Source organism: Heterodontus francisci, chromosome 13 (genome assembly GCF_036365525.1).
Source record: "Heterodontus francisci isolate sHetFra1 chromosome 13, sHetFra1.hap1, whole genome shotgun sequence".
Taxonomy (NCBI): Eukaryota; Metazoa; Chordata; class Chondrichthyes; order Heterodontiformes; family Heterodontidae; genus Heterodontus; species Heterodontus francisci.
The window spans coordinates 75188040-75200960 of NC_090383.1; the positions used below are offsets into that span (position 1 = coordinate 75188040).

Sequence of the window (12921 nt, forward strand, 5' to 3'; positions counted from 1 at the left end):
AAAAATGCGTTTCTAACATTTTCTGTGGCCGTGCTTGTTTACATTTTATGAATCCGAATGTTTTAAAAATGACCTGTGCCATTTTGTTTCATTTGGATATAAGCTAATCTTGCCTTTCATGCGTTTCGATTGTTAATTTAAAAGATAGAGATTTCCTGAAGCGTTCTTACTTGAAGTGCATGTTGCAGTAAAAACTCAAGACGATTGGTTAATTATATTGCAATATGTAGGTTCAAAATAACTGCGTTGTCACTTTATTTACTGGCTTTAGAGGAGAAAAGTTATTTCCTGATGATCTATGGTATGCATTACTATGTCTCAGCTATTAAGACGTTGGTGAGACTGTTAAGTAGTTGCTTGAAATAATCAGAATCGAGTCATTTCAACTGAGTATTTTTGAATGAGTTTGATCAAGGTTATAGATGAATCCCGTTTGAATAAGTTTTAGTTTTTACTTGGTGTTAGGTATTTTCCCGATTACAAAAACGGAAAATACTTTAAAAATAAGTTTACAGAGGAACCCATCACTCGTGCTCACTGACCTACATTGGCTCTTAGTTAAGCAACATCTCGATTTTAAAATTCTCATCCTTGTTTTCAAATCACTCCATGGCTTCTCCCCTCCCTATCTCTGTAATCTCCTCCAGCCCTCAGATATCTGCAGTCCTCTAATTCTGGTGTCGAGCATCCCCAATTTTAATTGCTCCATCATTATCGGCCATGTCTTCAGTTGCCTAGGCCCTAAGCTCTGGAATTCCCTCCCTAAGCTCTGGAATTCCCTCCCTAAGCTCTGGAATTCCCTCCCTAAGCTTTGGAATTCCCTTCCTAAGCTTCTCCGCCTCTCCCTCTTTTTCCTCCTTTGAGTCACTCCTTAAAACCTACCTCTTTGACCAAGCTTTTGGTCAACTCCCTTAGTATCTCCTTATGTGGATAGCTGTCATATTTTGTTTTATAACACTCCTGTGCAGTGCCTTGGGATTTTTTAAATTAAAAGTGCTATTCAAATACAAGCTGTTGTTGAATATGTTTGTGAAGAGACTAGAGAAACTGGGATTATTCTCCTTAGACCAGAGAAGGTTAAGGGGTGATTTAATAGAGGTGTTTTGATGTGGAGAAACTGTTTCCACTGGCCAGAGGTTAGTAACCAGGGGACAGAGATTTATGGACAAAAGGAGCTGAGATGAGTATTTTTCACAGTGAGTTGTTATGAGTGGAAAGGACACCTGAAAGGTTAGTTGAAGTAAATTTAGTAGAAACTTTCAAAAGTGAATTGGATATGTACTTTAAAATGAAAAACTTGCAGGACTTTGGGGAAAGTGCCGGGGATTAGGACTAATTGGATAGCTCTTGCAAAGAAGTGTGATGGACTGCCCCATCCTTTGCAAACCAGGGAATACAAAAATCTTCCCCTACAACAGTAACAAACCACTGAAAGTTCTTGTGACTTTTGAAACTAGTCACATTCAAAGACACCAGAACGAATGCTGCATCCTATGCCATATTTGGAGAAAATGACACACTCATCAGTTTCCACACAGCAACAGATCTGCACATGATTGCAGTCACATGTGCAGTTTCTACACATATCAACAACATTCTTGAACTGTATGCTGACCACTTCAAGTATCAGCAAAGTGAAGGGTGCTACATGTAAGCTGCATGTAGATCCCAAGGTGCGACCAGTCGTGCGTCAACATAAACAAATACCATTCCATGTCAGAAAGCAGACAGAGAAGGAACTTCACTTGCTTGGCCTTGACATTGAGAATGTTAGGGACGAACCCGCCCCTTGGGTCTCACCCATGTAAATTGTGAAGAAACCCAAGAGCGAGAACAAGATCAGAATCTGTGTCGATATGTGGTCACCAAACCAATACAATACAACGAGAAAGACTTGACACCGACAATTGACAAGATCATAAAGAAAGTGAATGGTGCCAAACATTTTGCTAAACTTGACCTCCATGCAAGCTACCATCAGATCAAGCTTGCAGAAGAATGTAGGGATCTTATGCTGTTCTCCACTCACATCAGACTCTTTCGTTAAGAGACTCAACTCTGGAGTCAAGTCAGCAGCTGAGGTATTTCAGTGATTCAGTCTGCATTTCAAGGACTTGAGGGGTAGCTGAATATCAGCAATGACTTTCTCATCTAAAGTGGTACTGAAAGTGAACTCAGGACACAGCTACACGCATGCCTACAACATCTTAGAGAATGCAACCTCACCCTGAACAAAGACAAGTGCCTGTTCAATAAAAGCAGTATCAAATTCTTCATGTATTCAGCAGTGAAAGAGTATCACCTGATCCACAAAATTGAAGTCATTGGAAATGCTGCAGATCCTATGAACATGCATGAAGTCTGGAGTCAGCTTGGGCTCATCACATTTCATTCCTGACCTTGCTATGCTGTCTGCCCCTCTGTGATCTGACAAAAGAGACCACCAAGTGGGAGTGGACTAAATCACACAAACAAGCTATGCACCCAGATCAGTTGTCAACACGTTGCACAATTGAGAGCATCTACAAACCAAGTCACTCACATGCTACACGGTCTTCACAATGTTCGAAATGAGCTCACAGGTGCAGCCACTTCTGATTACGCAGCAACTGCATAGTCATTCCACAGTCATTGAGAGAATGGGTTGTAGAAATAGCACATGAGGGTCACCTGGGAATTATCAAAACCAAGCAATTTCTTCGGGAATAGGTATAGTTCCATGGAATTGACCGTATGTTGAAGCACACAATCAATCCATGTTTGCCATGCCAAGCCATCCGTAATGTAAAATATTTCTGATCCGCTCAACATGGCTGAGCTACCTGCAGGCCCATGGATTAAAGTTAGCGTAGACTTTGCAGACTGAACCACTGATGAGCACTTCTTTGTTGTCAGTGACAACTACAGTCGATTCCCAGTCGTAGAAATTGTTATGTCTACCTCAGTGAAAGCAGTCGTCCCAAAGCTTGACCAGATTTTCGCTTTGGTTGGAGTCCCTCAAATGGTGAGAAGTGCCAATGGACCACCAGTCAACAGCGATGAGTTCAATAAATTTGCGAACTACCTGACTGAAAAATCACACTCTGTTGGTCAAAAGCTAATGGGGAAGTGGAGAGATTCATGCGTACCTTGAAAAAAGTGATCCATACAGCTACTGCTGAGAGCAAGTCGTGGAAGCAGGAGTTATATCATTTTCTTCACAATTACGGAGAGACTCCTCACTCGACCACTGGAAAGCCTCCAGCTATGCTCATCTTTGCACATCCTATGCGCACATGTTTGACTGAGCTGTCTGCAAAGCTAATGATCAACATGTACATGAGCGTGATTGAGGACAAAGATCTCATGGAAGCAAATGCAGAGCAAAACATGAAATTCAGAACTACACCACTAAAACCAAGAGACAAAGTGCTTGTAAAACGTGATGGTTATGTTGGCAAGCAAACAACCCCCTATTACATCCAGCCATTTGTTGTAACCAACAGAAAAGGATCACTAACCACTGCTAAGTGTGGTTTGCAAATCATCACATGAAATGCGCGTTCTTTACCATCCATAAGTCTTGCATCGGATCCAGATGTCAACACATCAGATGAATCACATGAGTTAAATGAGACAACTCCTGATGTCACATGTCTGTTATCCTACTTGTGAGCGGAAACATCTGCCAAATTAAGCGATTATGTTACAAACTGAAGTAATGTCGAAACAGAACAATGTAAACAAACCATTGAAAATCATTTACCAAGAAGGAGATGGATGTAGTGTATTGTTCATTTGAAACTACTGTGCGTGCTTGATATAGCATGTGCAGTGTGCCACTGGAGGGAGTCGATAATAAGGGTTCAGTTTATAGCAGCGATCCAGAAGGTAGTGCTGTGTGGTTCTTCCAGCGACTTACAATAGCAGATCTACAATGAGATCTTACAGGGAGCACTGGGGATATGATGTTGCACCGTAACAGTATGCGTCAGGCTTGATGGAGCAGCTAATCTTTTTCTGTTAGTTATTTTCATATGTCCCTATAAAGGGGTATCTTTGTGATTTGTGTCGCTATCTGCATTTTGCCTTTCAGCTCATGATTTATTTCTAGTAGTAGTTAGTTTAATAGTGCAGAATGGAGCTAGAGGAAGAATTCAAGCTGCGATGCCATGTGTTGCAGGAAGTCCACCATGCAACTGTTTTTATTTGACACAAAATTCAAACTGCTCCCCCATTGGCAATGTATTTCCACCTAATTTGAACTGGAACTGAACCACACAAATCAGAAGGTCCCACCTCATCTCTTCTCAACAGAAGTGCACTAAGGATGCTGCATTCGACCCTGGGCTCCTGCTGAAAAGTGTGGATGTTGGATGAGGATGAAATTGGGCTCAGCTATGATGCCTTCCAGGTTCACGCATGATTTATTGCCACTTGAATGTGGCTCCGATGGATGGCTGGCTGGCTGACTTTTGGGGGAAGGGGTGAGGTTGAATATACTGTCATGCTATGCCCCACCTGCCAAGAATGAAGCACATTTAATTTTGGTATGAACATTGATTTTTAACTGCTGTTGTCATGAGGAAATGACTTGTTAAACAGATCAGCCATGGCTGGAAAAAAAACATTTACATACTAACAGACATCGAAGGTGAGGAAGCGCATTCCAGGGCCTGCTAAGGAGGATACAATCCACAAGGACCAGGACTGGTTCGACCAGCTGGTCACATGACTAACTGGCTGTTCTAGGGTTTTCTTTTGAACTGGCCACAGAGAGTTTGACTCAGAGAAAGTCTGTCTGCTCCTGGACTGAGAAGATCTTTCCTGTCTGCTCCCATCTCTTTCTCACAAGCCTCTGAATCCACTGAAGACACATGAACCCCAAGAGAGAAAAGTTTCCTATGACAAATAAGGTTTAAGAAGAATACTGGGCCCCAGCGAAAGGCAAGCTCTACCTACAATCAAGGACCCTAGAGTGAGCTCGAAGAACCATAACGACTCTTCAGATATTGCCTCAAGCTTTCCACTTTATTTTTCTTTTTTCTGTCTCTATTTGCCTGTGTGTATTGCGTATGCATGCTAGCATGGGCACGTCGGGTATCCTTAGGCATTAACCGAATTAGAGTTTTTAATAAATTTCAACTTTTCTTCTTTGAACCTAAGAAAATTGTTTGTGCTGGTTTCTTTGCCTTTATAATTGGAAAGCGGTGAACAAGGATTCACCAAGGGGGAGGTAAAAACACCGTGTGTTTAAAATTAAACCCTGTTACGGTAAGACCAGGTGAAGGCTGAGAGGGAACCCGAGACACCTTTCTAGTAACAATACATTAAACTCAATTTGGTTCAAGATTTCACTTCAGCTTTTGGATACTGCTTTCTTAGTGCTTCACTTCTGTACAGACTGCTGTAAACTTTCACATGTGGGATATCTGACACAAAAGATATGTTGTACTAAGTCATGTGGACATTTGTTTATCTTTTGTTGCTTCTCCATCAGTTTCACTATAATTTTATCTTTCCTGCTAGAGCCTCACAGCTACCCCTTAGAGACCCTGCTGCAAAATTACCAATGTCATCGACGGGATGAACACACTTCGTATGGTGACCTTGGGGTACCTGTTCCTCCTTTTCGTTGCTTGTGGTCTACAGGTAAATTGACCTATCCAGGGCTTGTAATGAAGACTGACTGCATACTTATTGCGTTTCACTAGATTTCATTTAAAAGTTCTATGCAGAGCATCTCTTTCAATGGTTGAGAGATGACATTAGTCTGGGATACATTTGCTACAGTCTGCAATGCTAGTAGTTGGAAACTGCAAGTTTGATTGCCACATACCTGAAGTTACAGTCTGATTATCTGAAGCAAACAACCAGTGCCTCTAAGATGTTATTCAGTGTATTGATGGGGATAATGAGGCAGAATTAACTACATCTAATTTAAAATGCATTAGTGATTCAAGTGTGTGCTTCTTCGATTACATTATGTAATGACACATGTGAGCCAATTGGACATTTTGAAGTATGGTGAATAGTTTGAGTAGTAGAGCTGTCTGACAGAGAGAAGTAAGACCTGAAGGTGTTGTTTCTTTAAGGTGCACACTTCTGTTGAGAAATGTTTTGGATGGCATTGGAGTTGACACCTGCCTATCCTGCTAGAAGAGCCTCCATAAAATTGTACAAGGACAATCATACAAAAAGGGAATGGAATTAAATCCTAATGCATGTTAATATAAAATTGGGAGATCCCTTCCTAGTCTTCATTTGTGTAACATAGTATTGCTTTCCATGTAAAAAAAAAAGGACTGTTTGCAAATTAGATATTGATGTGCTGGTTGATTTTTAACCTGATTACTTTACAGCAGAGCAGTTGCATCAGGTCCTTGCAGTAGTAAATGAAGAAGGTGTAGTTAAGCTGTATGATACAGAATGCCACAACAAGGAGGACCCAACTTTTCGAGGTATGCCAAGATTTTGTTTGCTTGCTTTCCTGTTTGAAAGGGGTGTGTCTAAATCTTGATCATGTCATGAAACTACACGTTTCATTTTAAAAATGATTTCATCACTGTTTTATAAACACAAAACATCTGGTAAGGGGGTAGCTGTGAGAGCGCTTCTTGGTGTGATACCATTCTATCCTTCACAGGCACTATCTAGATTCCTGTTCAGTAGTAGTTGTAGCTCTATATGTGGTGAGCTATTGTCCCCATTTCAATTAAATCTGCAAGTAATTTAAAATTCATGTAAATGGACTAGCCTCAAATGGAAAATCTGTGTGGGAATGACATGGACCTTTTAAGAACATAAAATTTAGAATGAGGAAAGACCTTTTGACTCATACCCAGCTCCTTGCACAATTCATGTATAACTACATCAATTGTGGTTTATCTTTTATTGGTTTTCATTCTAGAGTACACACACATATATGTGTTTAGCTGTACAGCAGATACAGCTCAATAAACTGAGAGAACCTGCTTCCTGCTTTCACAAAATATGTGGTGAAAAAAATATATATTACCTGCCTATGAAACCAGCAACCCAAATTATCTAGCAGCCAAAAGTATCTTCATTCATGGTCATTACAAGCAATAAAAGTTCATTTACTAAGCTGCCACCTACAGCCTTTTTCTTCTTTCTCCAGTTCAAAAGAGTTACATTGCCCATCATCAAATTGTCCACGTCTTGGAGCACTGACTCAGTGTCAAGGCAGTGGTGTGGAGAAATTTTTCTTCCCTTCGAATTGAGTTGTTGGTCTGAACTGTGAAGTTGGGTACAGACGAGCTCGGTAGTGATGTATAGGCCACCAGCCTCAGGCAAAGATACAGGGGCTTCTGAAATAGCCTATTGAGATCCTCAGTTGTCAAGAAAGCAGCTCACCATCACCTCCAGGACAAATGGGGATAAGCAATAAATGCTGGCTTTACCAGCGATGTTCACAGCCCGTGAATGAATAAAAAAATTTAAGTATTATGTGGAGATTTTGATAACTTAGACTTAGCTTAAAAACTGCTATCGTCATTCCAATATTATGTAAGGTATCTTTGTGTGATATATCATTGTGATTCCCCAGGCTTGTTTAGCATAATGATGCCAATATTTTTTAAGGGTGAGATTTCAGCTGTTGTTTAACTGAAATTTTAAATGCATTATTTATAATCGCTATAAATAGCAAACAGTGGAAATCTCCCTTCCCATCCCACCATATATGATCCTGTTCTTGGTGAAATTCTAACATCATTCCAAATTGTCCACCCCTCCCCAATCACTGACAGCAATAGTGACAGACCTGTAACTGCCGACACTCCACCCTAATGTTGTGGAACTCGAAATGCTCTAGATTTAACCTAATTTTGGAAGTGCAAAATCTATAACGTATTGTTGAATGTTCTTTGCAGCTTAAGCGGACCTTGCATTTGCCCACAATTCTATTGTACTGAGATACCAGTGACAACTGTGACTGTTTTCTAACCTGGTCTCTACTCTCTAAATTAGATTTTTATATTTACAGCATGGTTGGCTCACAACAATGCAGTGTTTGACCTTGCTTGGGTTCCTGGAGAGCCAAAATTAGTAAGTACTCTCTTGTTTTCCTTGTACCTTCCTTTTAGCAGATAAGAGTGTAATGATAGTGCTGTTGAACATTTGTGCTTTTTGTATGTGTTTTGAAGGTTACAGCTTCAGGAGATCAGACAGCAAAACTCTGGGATGTGAAAGTGAGTGAGCTCCTTGGCACATTTAAAGGCCACCAATGTAGCCTCAAGTCTGTGGCATTTGGAAAGCAGGAAAAAGGTACCATATCTAATTGTTTTAATTTGTAGAGCTTTATTTATAAAAGGGGAAAAAACAATTTTCATTTTGTCCTTTTTGTTTTTAAAGCTGTATTTTGCACTGGTGGAAGAGATGGCAATATAATGGTCTGGGACACTCGCAGCAGTAAGAAAGGTATGGGTTCCCTAAAAATAGTTACGTAAACACATTTTGTAAAGTGTCAGTAGCGTTCAATGAACTGTGTTTGTGGGGCATAGCGCACTGTCAGAATCAGAAAAGCTATCCCTAAGTTTTTGTTTTATTTTTTATCTTCATCACCTGCTTTAATCTTGAGTCTGTCATTTGCATCATTTTGCAGTGTATCCTCCCCCAAGCCCCTAGCACTGAAAGTATATAATCAGCCCCTAAGAGGTACATGAGAAACTGGGAGCGTTAATTTATTCCTTGCTTCCATACCCCCAGCAGCCCCCCCTCCCCCCAGGCCATGGAGCCCTCTCCTTGATATATTGCAAGGAAGATTGGAATTTTAAAATATGGGTACTGGTTACTCAGTGTTAGTTGCTGATGGACCAGTAGGCTCTTCAAAAGTACCCACAAGCAAATATTTTCTAGTATCTGCCAATCCTGACGAGGGATGTGGGGAGAAGTTGGAGAAATTGAGGCCCCATTTAAAAGTAGAACAGTCCCTGTCACAATTTCTGTTAACTAGATTCTTTCGATTACAAATATGCATTTGAGGGTAACCATTTCAACAAAGCACTAAGTGATTTTATGAATGTGTAATAGTTGCCACTTGACCTCCTTTTTGCTGGCTGTAAGGTTTTTATTTAATGAGTTCAGACGGTCCGAACCCAGTTTGCAGTTACTGTGGCACAGAAAAGTTCAAATTCAAGCACAAAACTGCCTCAGAAAGCCAGGTATGGATTGCTGGGATGTGGAACAGGAAAAAAAATCCTGATGCATTTCGGGATGTGCTGCTTTTGAAGTTGAAAATCAAGCTGGAAAGAGTAGAAGGAGCTTTCATCTGCACCTGGCTTTGCTATTCACAGCTTAGAAGCGCTTAATGCTGACATTCACTGTGAGATCATTTTCTCTTTGAACTGATCTTTTATCTTGTTTGTAAAATGCACATTTAAAAACATTTGAATTTTTCATTTGTAAGCCAAGACAATTAATGCATTGCCTTGCAGTAATATGACTTATCTGAAAAGAACACTTCTCAACACTTTTTAAGAAAAGTACAAAATGCCATGAAATCACTCAGTTGTACATCAGAGAATTGCAGTTTGCTCCATGTGGACTCTGCCTAGCTTAATGTACCGAGCAATGCTTGTGGATAGTAGTGTTTCCAGGTTCATGCAACCCGTTTATGGTTCCAAAGTATTGCATATAGTTTATTTTTCATTTCCTACTTTATGGAAACAATTCTATAGGTGAAATGGACTCACCAAAATAGTGAAACATTTGTAGGGTTCTGAGGAAAGAGCAGGCAACTGGGACTAATTGGATTTTAAACAGCTGGCACAGGCATGCAGTGCTGATAGGCCTCTTTCTGTGGTGTTCAATTCGGAGACCTAAGTACTTCTCTTTTAAACCAGTAATTTGGGTGCAGATGTTCCCAGTGTGAATCGAGTGCAGGTACTTCCTCTTATGTCCCTCCCATGTAACAAAATGAGTCACTTTCCAACAGCTTTTTATAACAAGTTTTTGCCTCCCATTTTGGATGTGTTACTGAGGCTGTTAATGGTGCAAGTGTAACTTGATAAATTGTGGAATATATCAATGGTCCCAGCACTGCTGCAGCCCTTGGTGTTCAGACTGAAATGTGAACTGATTGTGTTGTCTGATTATTGAAATATTGCTTAATAAGAGGAAAGTGGTATTAAGCAAAGTTGTGCCATGATGGAAAGTAAAAGCATTGGTGTATTAAAAACTTTTTGTAAGATTTTGTTGAGTTTGTGCACGCTGGCCTGTACATAACAGGATGCCATATGTGCTCTTGCTGTTTGGAGCGGTATTTGCATTCAGAGAAAATAAATTAGAAATCTAACATGTTTTTGATTTGTGCTCTTTCATTTGAAAGAGCAGATGTTGGCCTCATTGACGTATTGACTACAAAAGTTGCTGACCTGTTTAAGGGCATAGAATAACTATCCACTGATGCCATACTGCAATAATATATATAAAAATAAAATACTGAAATAAAATGAGCCCTGATGAAAGGTCACAGACCTGAATTGTTAACTCTGTTTCTCTCTCCATAGATACTGCCTGAACTGCTGAGTATTTCCAGTATTTTCCATTTTTATTACTGCAATAATATGTTCATTTATTAATGGCAGTTCCGTTCTTTTGTAGTCAGATATGAAACTTCCTTCATTGCAATACCCAAATACCAGTGACTCTTTGAAACATTTAAAATAAGCTTGCAAGAGTGCATTCTTTAACTGGCCTTTTTCAATGTTCCCTGCTATATAATTCTGCAGTATGCCAGTGTGGAACTGAACTATACAGAACATAAAGCTGAGATCCCTGTTCTCATGAGGTGGTCAAGATACTTTTCTGTGGTTTGGTTGTGATGCCCTCTCCACCCCAGACCAGGTCTAAGAGGTTGCTGATTCTCACTGTCTACATTTAGGCATGAAGAGTGGCCATCTGGGCAAATGAGTTCCTCCAGGAGGAGAGGGGGGGGGGTGGTGGGGAGAGACTGTGTGTTAAGTTTGAAGGATATTCATAGACTTCTTGCTCCTGTTTAGATGGATTTTACAGACAAGTCAAGCAAATTACTGGCGCTCACAACATGCAGGCCAAGCAAACTCCTCCAAAACAGAAGAAACGGCGACTGGCCTCACGGGGACTTGCTCCTTCTGTGGTATGATTGCTTTTCACAGTCATTCTCTGTAGTGGTGCTCGGATCACTGCTGCTTCAGTGGCTGGGCTTCCAGTGTCCTGATAATGGTCAGGATTGTTGCATATGCTGAGTTGTGTCTCTTTTTCTGCACAGGATTTTCAGCAGAGTGTAACGGTGGTGATTTTTCGAGATGAGAACACTTTGATCTCTGCAGGAGCAGTGGATGGGTAAGTGGAACTTGGAATGGGATTGAGAGCTGTGTGGTCAACTGAGTGAAATAACAATTTCTAAAGTTACACTCTTATTCAGATGAGTTCTCATTCTGCCTTGCCGCACTTAACTTTTTCTAAAATAAAATAAATTTCTTTCAGCTTTGTAGTAAGCCATGATCTCCTTCTTTCTCAATCTTTTCTTTGTACTCTTTCGCTTTGCTTTCTGTCACGCGTGTTCCCCAGCCAGCCCCCTGCACACTCGCCCACCTTTCCGGCTCTTTCTTCTGCTCTTTCCCCCCCCCCCCCCCCCCCCATCCCTTGTTCTCTCTTGCTCTCTTCCCCTCTCAGATTCATGAAATATTTATTCTGCTGGCCACTGCTTCAATCTCCTCCCATTCATTATGATGATTCAAAATTAAGGTTAAAGCTTTACTAGAAAGTGAGAGTTACAGTTAAAAACCTGAGGAGGGTGGTGGCCTTATTACTCTCCTCCTCCATGTATTTTCTTAATAGAGTAGTTAACCTCCTGTGGTATCCACGGGTTGTTGAGGGAAAATTCAGATTTCAGGTCAAACAGGGTACGAGAGTAGGAAGTAAAGAATTGGACCAAGAAAGGGGATGAATGGAAGCAGAGACTAGCAAAGAGAAGAAGAGAGAAACGTATGAGAGGAGGATGGGTAAAAGAATTTTCAAGAGATGATTCCAGTCAGCTAAATGGTGCTCAGTGGGAGCGTGAGGTGAGATGTGCACAAGTGAGGGGCTGATGCTGGGGTGGGTTGGGGGGGACACTGATCACCTTAGTAACGGTTGGTATGGGGCATGTGGAGGGGTGCTTAGCTTGGGTGTGTAGACCTTGATCAAAAGTGTGCCCGGTGTGGTATGGGGAGAAGGTTGGCTCCAAACATCTTCTGTACTGTTCAGTGGGGAGGGGTCATCCACTATATTTCTGCTTGGTCCAGTGGTACAAAAAAAACTTAGTGACATCACGGGAAATCTGCAAGGTGATTGGTTGGGTAAGTAATAGCTGTTAGTGCATTTAAATAGCTTTAAAAAAGGGGAACTTTTTTGGGGGGGAAAAAAACCTCAAAACCTACCGTATAAAGTGATAAGGTGAATACTACTAAAGTGTTTTTTTTAATTAGTGTAATTTATTAAGAACTTTAGATTGTAGTGGGCAGAGTTTGGAGTAGAACAAGGCCCCTACTGTAATTAGTATTTTTTATAGGGAGTAACTAAGAAATCTAAAGGTAAGTCATGGCAGGAGAGCTCGTACCCATGTTATGCTCCTTCTGCGCTATGTGGGAAATTAGGGATGCTTCCAGTGTCCCTGACGGCCATGTGTGCAGGAAGTGTATCCATTTGCAGCTACTGGCTACCCGCATTACGGAGCTGGACCTGCGGGTGGATTCACTGTGGAGCATCCGCAATGCTGAGGATGTCGTGAATAGCACGTTTAGCAAGGTGTTCACACTGCAGGTAATGGCTGCACAGGCAGAAAAGGGATGGGTGATTGTCAGGCGGAGTAGTAGGCGCAGGCAGGTAGTGCAGGAGTCCCCTGTGGCCATCCCCCTCTCAAACAAATATACCGCTTTGGATACTGTTGGGGAGGGA

The 12921-nt window shown here is 41.1% G+C and overlaps 1 protein-coding gene across 1 annotated transcript in view; it reads left to right on the forward strand.

The window, feature by feature from the left end:
• dtl (denticleless E3 ubiquitin protein ligase homolog (Drosophila)) overlaps nt 1-12921 on the forward strand; it is a 31093-nt gene that overhangs the window by 150 nt on the left and 18022 nt on the right. The window contains exons 2-8 of the mRNA XM_068045828.1: nt 5509-5631; nt 6342-6440; nt 7988-8049; nt 8148-8268; nt 8356-8421; nt 11004-11119; nt 11252-11325. Coding sequence (XP_067901929.1) covers nt 5509-5631; nt 6342-6440; nt 7988-8049; nt 8148-8268; nt 8356-8421; nt 11004-11119; nt 11252-11325 — 661 coding nt within the window. The remainder of the gene's footprint in view (nt 1-5508; nt 5632-6341; nt 6441-7987; nt 8050-8147; nt 8269-8355; nt 8422-11003; nt 11120-11251; nt 11326-12921) is intronic.